Source organism: Silurus meridionalis, chromosome 1, assembly GCF_014805685.1.
Source record: "Silurus meridionalis isolate SWU-2019-XX chromosome 1, ASM1480568v1, whole genome shotgun sequence".
NCBI lineage: Eukaryota > Metazoa > Chordata > Actinopteri > Siluriformes > Siluridae > Silurus > Silurus meridionalis.
The window spans coordinates 13,544,128-13,552,732 of record NC_060884.1 but is presented as its reverse complement, the minus strand read 5'-3'; the positions used below and the strand labels follow the sequence as shown (position 1 = coordinate 13,552,732).

General features: G+C 36.8%; 1 protein-coding gene across 1 annotated transcript; it reads left to right on the top strand.

The window, feature by feature from the left end:
• The first annotated feature begins 206 nt into the window (after positions 1-206).
• Positions 207-8,138, top strand: cysltr3 (cysteinyl leukotriene receptor 3). Its single transcript, XM_046858537.1, has 2 exons — positions 207-563; positions 5,990-8,138. Exons 1-2 carry the CDS (start codon positions 557-559, stop codon positions 7,057-7,059), a joined length of 1,077 nt encoding a protein of 358 aa, XP_046714493.1. The 5' UTR covers positions 207-556; the 3' UTR covers positions 7,060-8,138.
• The last annotated feature ends 467 nt before the right edge of the window (positions 8,139-8,605 follow it).

The window sequence follows — 8,605 nt, the reverse complement described above, 5'->3', positions numbered from 1 at the left end:
GTTTAAAGTGGGGGGTTTTATGGCTATATAAAAAGCATCTGGTGAACAGATCCAGTAAACTTGTGCTATGCTATTGGAAGTAAGGAGAAACTAACATTATTCTCGGCAGTAGAGCTGAATGAATTGTAAACGCTGCTGTAGTAATGAGTAAAACTGTACCGCCGCTGGGTTCATCACTTGGCACATAACGTGAAAGGATTGGTTCAATACAAATAGGCGGAGGAGCTGAAGGAGGAGGAGGACACCCAACGTAATTTCACCCGAATTGAGAGTGAACCTCCAGCTTAGAAGTAAACCGGCTCATCCTGCAGATACACACCTGAACCTGAACCTCTGCTCATTGCGGTGCAGTGTTTTTCTTTTCTTTTCTTTTTTTAAACAGGAGACTCCACACAGCACTGCGTGCTCCTGCGTGGAGACCAGAGGATCCCTTACATACCCTGGGAGCAGCTTCTCTTCTAAGGAAATGCCCACTTTGGCTTCCAAAACATGGACTTTCTGAAGTTTTGTTTGCGCCGCACTTCAGCATGTGTTCGTGAGGATAAGGAGATCTACCATGGAACGTGAGTTTTGTTTTGTTTTGTTTTTTAAGGCGAACAAAATGTAATAATAATAATAATAATAATAACAATAATAATTATTATTATTGTTATTATTGTTGTTATTATTTATTATTATTATTATTATTATTATATAAAAACAGTTGTCTATTTATTTACATCTTCATTATACTGGTCAGTGTCACGTCTACCTGTGGAACACACTCCAATACATTACAGGGCACCACCACATACACTCATACACATACGCGTGTCGCCATGACTTTTATTTCATTTGTTTCCCCTCTTTAAAAATATTTTTTCTTTATTTATTTTTAAGTCACTCAGACTCTAATGCTCTCAGGACCGGACACTGAGTCTCTCTCTGATAGTCAACGAGTCTTTATTTACACGGAGATTTTATAATGTAGCACCAGTGTCTCACTTGTATGAGTAGATTTTCAAGTAGTCGAACGATGTATATAATTTTGCAGAAAGCAACTATTTCTTTGTCTATTTATGCATTACAGATGGCGTTTGTCGTTGTGTGCGTGTGTTTGCATATATCATTTGCATTCCTCTTGCTACCTGGCTTCTTTTGTTTGTTAACATAAACTCATATTTTCAATTTGCATTGCAGCTTGTCAGACAGACTCTCACTCTCTCTCACTCTCACTCGCTCTTTCTTTCAATGTGTCTTGTCAGACATAGTCTACTATTAAATAGTATGAATTAATACAAAATAGTCTACAAGGAAGTTCATTTGAAATTCCAAGTACTACAGTATACACATACCTTTAAAGTCACACCCTACATCATCACCAGACTGTGGCTTTGTCAACGTTCTTTTTATGGGTTAATCGGAAAGAGCTTCATTCTTAAGCTTCTTCATCACATTTCTCAAGAAATGAACAGCAAACAAACGGTTGTTGGTTGAAATGCTCTACTGGAGCAGAATTTAATACACATGTTTAAAGCTTTTTCTGGTACATTTAGGGGACAGATTGCAAACATTTGTCTAAATATGTCCTTTAAGGTCATATCTTTCATCTGTTTTCTTGGCTGCTAGTAGACATACGGACATAAATCAAAAGCTCCTTCAACCCAGAGTTGTCAGTTTCCCAAAATGTCTGTTGTTTATATTTGAATCAGTATGTACATGATTTACAAATTTTTGTTAGGTGTAAAAAAAATGTTGTAAAGCAAAGATGCCTTTAACAATATTGAAATGTTTTGATTTTATTTAGATTGCTGTAAAGTGTAATGAACCGTAGTAAACATTGGACTTCTAAAGATAAGGTGGTGAGTTTAAATTAAATTACTGCTGGGGCCTTGAGAAAGTCCCTTAACCCTTAACCTTTCATTTGTATAAATAAGATTTAAGTTATAAATCGCTCTGAATAAGGGCATCTTTTTAATAAATGAGAGGCATAAAATCCAAACCTGATAGGCTTGTTCAAAGTAAACAAAATGACAGAGTCAGGGCAGGACAGAGCAGCAAAACCAGTACTATTAGAGCTCTTATTAGGGTGTGTGTGTGTGATTGGGAACAGATGAATGTTATTAGAAGTCCAGTGATTGAGAATGTAAAAATTGTTCTGGGAAGCCCAGTCTACAAGTTAATGTGCTTATTAATTGACCTGACGCATGTACAATTTGTGCTGCTTTATAAGGAGTGGTATGCTTATAAAATAATTATTACGTGTCCAATTTAACAAAATACATTTCTTCACGTAGCCCAAATTGAAAGTAAGTTGGAGTCAGAATGCAGGCTTAGTCATGATGCTACATCACGGGAAGGTGGTAGTGTAGTGGTTAAGGCATTGGACTTTTGGATCTGATGGTCATGAGTTCAAATCCCAGCCACACCAAGGTGCCACTCTTGAGCAAGTCCCTTCACACCATAGCTGCTCAATTGTATGAATAAGATAAAATAAGTCGCTCTGGATAAGGGTATTTGCCAAATGCCATAAATGTAAATGTAACTCACAAGACGAACAACAGAGAGTTAAGAGGTTTATTGAAGAACCTCACCCTAATCTCAGTGTGTTGTTGCGTAGACACTGAGCAACGCCACCCAGACTAGAATCTAGAATCATTTTCGGGGACTTCAATAAGGCAAACCTAACACAGGAACTTCCAAAATTCAAACAGCATATTACACACCAGAGACAAAAACACAAAAATCCTCAGAGCTGCTTTAGGACTATCTGACCACTGCCTGGTTCATCGTCTACATACAGGCAAAAACTTAAATCTGCTCAGCCTGTAGTAAGGACTGTAAAATGATGGACCAATGAAACAGTGTAGGCCTGTTTTGAGTGCACTGATTGGAGTGTTTTTAAAGCTGCTGCCTTTGATCTAGATGAGCTCACAGATTATGTAACATCTTATATCAGTTTCTGTGGATATATGCATTCCTACCAAGACTCATTTGACACACAACAATGATAAGCCATGGTATACAATAAGACTCAGACAGCTTTGTCAGGCCAAAGAGGATGCCTACAGGAATGGGGACAGAATCCTGTACAATCAGGCAAGGAACACACTGTGAAGTGTCTACTTGCTTTAAACCTTCCACCATCATCCCCGTCCCAAAGAAACCAAAAACTTAACAACTACAGATCTTTTGCCCTAACATCTGTGGTCATGAAGTAATTTGAGAGATGGTGTTGGCTTATTTGAAGGACATCACTGGACTCTTGCTGGACCCCCTGCAGTTTGCTTACCGAGCAAACAGGTCTGTGAACGATGCAGTGAACATAGGACTGCCCTTTATCCTGGACAAACATCTGGACAAACTGGGGACTTATGTGAGGATCCTGTTCGTGGACTTCAGTTCAGCCTTCAACACCATCATCCCAACACTCCTCCAGATCAAACTATCTCAGTTCTCTGTTCCTATCTCTACCTGCCAGTGGATAACCAGCTTTTTGACAGATAGGCAACAGCTAGTGAGACTGGGGAAATTCATGTTAAACAGCCTAACTATCAGCACTGGTGCCCCCCAGGATGCTCATATAGTTCTACTCAGCCATCATCGAATCTTCTTTTTATTTATTTTGCTTTTTTATATCCTTTTTACTTTAGAAAATGTGCAACTGGAAGCTTCTGTCACCAAAACAAATTCCTTGTAAGTGCAAACATACTTGGCAATAAAGCTCTTTCTTTTTCTTCTGATTCTATCGCATTGCTGTTACTTAAAACAGTAAAAAAAAAAAAAACATCGAGTCTATAACAATAGTGCCTGTAAAGGCAATTGAGTGTCTTTCAAATCGTGTACACCCTTTAAAATGTCACCAAATGTCAAATAATTACATTTAAGATTTAGTACAAACGAAATTTTACTCTGAACTTTCGAGCCATTTGCAGCTTCCCGCTAACTATCAGGTTTTTCGGGAGTTACTCTTAGTCCAGTATCGTTCCACTGTATTTCTTTGTTGTTGTTATGGCATACCTGATGGACAGGTAAAAGAATGTGTGATGGTATTTGGATAAAAGAATGGCATAGAAATTAAACACACTGGCTAAAATTAGGCAACAATTATTTATATTTGTATTAGCCTGGTTGAAACTTAATGTGCTAGAACAAAAGAAAACTTCCTGAAACAGAACTATGGGGAAGAAACATATTATTACAGTATAACATTTCCAATCATAAGAGTGTCTACTCCCTTTCATGATCCAGTTCAATGACTACAAAATCAAGCATTTGAAGTGACAATCCCAGTCCCTTGTCTTTAAAAAAAACAAAAAACTAATGGAGAATACAAAGGAAAAAATCTGAAACCACTTCTCATCCCAGAATCTCAGAGCCCAGTGGTGGACAGTAATGAAGTAAATGTAATTCGTTCCTGTACTTAAGTATCTTTTTCTTATCTGTACTTTACTGAAGTATTTCAATTTGGAGCGACTTTTACTTCAACTTCACTACATTTCAAAGTCAAATCTACTATCTAAATCTATTAACAGATTGGTGTGTTAGTCTTCACACTGGGTTGATTAAGCAACAGTCTTGTGTCAAAAATGATAATAGGAACTTTATAGGCATAATAAATTATAGTACTTTTGATACTTAAGTACATTTAAAGGTAAATACTTTTCTACATTTACTCAAGAAAAGTTTAAAGGGAGCACTTTTACTTTAACTGGAATATTTTACCTAGTGTATCTCTACTTTAACTCAAGTACATGATTTGTGTACTTCATCCACTGTTGAGAAATTTAGCTAGTTCACTTTATAATATAATGATAATAAATATAACAATATATAATATAAAATAATGATAACAGCAATAATAGTAGAAAAGTCGGGTTTAATAGGGTTTTAGTGGTGAGTGTAGGTGCATCGTGAACTGTGCAAAATTCAGTCGGAAGTCACGTATGGAACATATTAGAAAATGTAAGTAAATGACAGACAAAGAAATCGATACACATCTGCTGCCTTTGTGGTTAAACACCTTGGCTATGCGGAAAAAACAGAGAGACCGCATGAACTCTTGACTCATCTTGCATAATATGGTGCATAAAGTTTACCAATGTAATTTAGCTCAGGTCAGCTTCAGCTCTTAGTAGTAGAATCTAGTATTATATAATATCATTTAGCATTTACCACTGTCAGATCTCACAGGGTCCTAGGCCATTTCTTGTGTCTCTTTTATTCCACTTATCTTACAGGTTTTCAGTAAGGTTTAGGTCAGGGAACTGAGCAAAATGAAAAGCTTGATTCGATTTTTTTGTATGTTTTCTATATGATTTGAAACATTGTTCTGTTAAGACTTAACAATGATCACATTGTAGACAGCCATTTAATAGTTCATGGTACTTAATGGAGCATTAAAGGTTGCCAGAAAATGGTGGAAAATCAAAATCACATCACAGATCAACTATTCTTTTTATTTGCATTCTTTTTGTGCTACACCGACCTTCAGCATTTGCTGTAAATTTCTATTTTTGTCTAATTTAACCGTAAACCCTGGTACCTGTCAATGTTCCAGCAGCATTGAAAGTGAGCACCAGGCACTTGCTTTTGTGGTTAAATGAAATAAAGGCTTTATTTCTGGTTTAAATTTTAAATAGTTTATTGGAACAGAGGTTAATATAATATTTGAACAAAATCATAAGCAGATGGCGAATGGAGTTATGATGCATATGTGTTTTCTATTGTTCACACTACAAATGCAATGTAGTCTCGGTTTGCTACATGTTTCATAACAAGAACGAGCCATTTATCATTAATTAACCATTAATTATACAAAAGGAGCTGTAACATAGATTCCCTTTTAACTATCAAGTTTTTTTCCACTTGTTGTCTTTGGGAGTTTACTTGCCACTCCCATTTCTGACTTGTTTATTAAAGATCAAATATCCCAGTTTGTGTAAAACTACTTTTTATACTTAAAATATTAATACTCTTGAAACTTAATCATGTTTTCTTTTCCCTTTAGATTCTCTGGTTACACCATCCACAATGAACAATTATTCTCTGAATCAGACCAACTGCACCGAGTTCAAATACCTAGCATACACTATCACCTATACCATAATGGTTCCACTTGGATTCTTCAGCAACTTGGTCGCTCTATATGTGTTCCTGAGGGGGACAACCAAGAAGACAGCCAACACTGTGTTCATGATCAACCTGGCTATTTCTGATGTTTGTTTCTCTTTAACGTTGCCATTTCGCCTGATTTACTACTTTAGGGAATGTCATTGGGACTTTTGGGACTGGCTGTGTCGCTGGTGTGTGTTCTCTTTCTATGTGAATCTCTATACCAGTGTGTTGTTTCTCACGGGCCTAAGTGTGCTGCGCTATATCGCCGTGGTGCACCCCATTCGAAATAAGAGCCTGGTGACTGTGCGACGGGCCAGTTTGGCATGTTTATGCATCTGGGTGTTTGTCGCGGTCATGTCCATTCCTTTCCTGTTATCTGGAGCTTCGCCTGATAAAGGGGAAAAGGGATGTTTTGAAATAAAAAAAAGCGGAGACTGGAAACAAATACAACAACTCAGTTATGTGGGACTGGTCTTTGGCTTCCTGATCCCATTTTTGATCATTTTGGGCTGCTATGGGTGCATCATCCAAAAACTGTTTGCCAAACAGAAGGTACAGGTTCGAAAGCAGAACCAGCACTCGCGCTCTGTGTACCTAATCATCGTGATCCTCAGCACCTTTCTGCTGTGCTTTGCACCATACCATATAGTCCGCACACTTCATCTGCGTGCCGCTGTCGCACAGAACAAAGAGCAGGAGGCATACCTGCTCAAGATTTTGGTCATCACACTGTGCATGGCTGCATCCAACAGCTGTCTGAACCCCCTCCTGTACTATTTTGCTGGAGAAAGTTTCCGGACCTCCTTCAACAGAGCCTCACGTCGTTTAACGATCAGCTCTTTAAATGATAGTGTACGCCTGTCACGATATTCATCGAGATCAAGGAACCGATCAGAAAGCCAGAAGAATAAGTACATAGACACTGTCCTACTAGAAGAAAAAAAGAAAGACTTAGTTCAGTGAAAAGAAATAGAAACGGCATACTATATTTTCTAACGCTCTGAGAGACATGATTAGATTTCATGTACATTTATAACACTTCAGCACAACACAATAATTTCAGAGACTTTAGAGCCTTTTTAAAAGTGAAATGTATGACGTATGACAATGTCTGATGTAATAGTAAAGAAAAGGGAGACAGACACTGCATTTTGATTGTTTTTTTTTACTACCTCCTTTCCACATGAGATTGGAACCTATCAATGAAGATATTTCTATATTTATTTTCCAGTTCCAGGCAACCTTTTAAAAACCATCTATTGTATTTTATGTATTTTATTTGTTTGAAATCTACAGTTTTTTTTTATCACCGTATTTACATAAATGTCAATGTTTATTTATGTATTTATTGTTCTCTTTCGAAACTAGTAAACTTCAATTATACAAAGAAATTGGGACACCTGACTCAAAGCCATATGTGGGTCTTCCCCAAAATGCTACTGCAAAGTTGTATACAATGTCTTTGGAGGTGAAGGCATTTTTACATACATTTAACTTTCACTTGAACTAAGACAACAAAATCTGTCAAAATTTTGGCAATGCCCCTGTGCACAAAGCAAGCTTCATGGAGAACTGGTTTACATATTGGAGTGGGCTGCCATTGGACTGCAGACAAACTTAAAGCCGTCATTTATGGCTGCAATGCAAAGCTGACAATAGATAAAATAACCGTTATATGCAGATATAAACTCGTACCATTAAATTATTTCATATTTATGTGTTCGTGTTACTTTCTTGTGCTGTTCTTTTTATAGTTCTCATTTTATTGTTAACTTTTCCAATTCATCACATTCATCTTGCACATTTATACAATTTGCCATATTCCCCATTTAAGAAAACTAACCCAAAACAACAGAGGAAATATTTTTTAATAGGGGTCTCACTCTGTCTGAGCTGTGACTGTACATGATTATGGTTACAGATGTTTGTAAGACATAATTTTGACTGGTACTTCCCATGCATAAACTGGTTTGAACACACCTTTCAGCTAATTAGCAACATTTTCACTTTAATGTCAACCATAATAAAAATACCTAAAACTATCTCTGAAAAGAGGAATTTTTTTTGTCCAATTATTTACAATTAAACTTACAGCATGACGCAGACACTGATTATTTTTTTTTCTTGTGTTTGTATTTTTAAACAAACCAATGAGGTATAAAATTCACAGGAGCCTTGATGCCGTGACTCATAAGCACGGGATGCATTCAGCATTCATCCTCCACTTATTAAATATTAACTTCCCTGTTGTCCTTGTGAATTCTTAAACCTGGATTAAACAAAACAAAAAAAAACAAGAGGACAGTGTGTGGACATCATTAAGCTTACATTTTTATTTGAGATCCTTGTATTGAATGATACAATATGCCATATCCGTACACCAATAATAAGCACAGATGAATAATTATTAATGAGCAAAACTGTTCTAATACTACTACTGCTAGATTAAGTGACACTTGTTATTTCTTACAATTTGCAGCATGTAGCATTTTCGCTGCACAGCTGATAG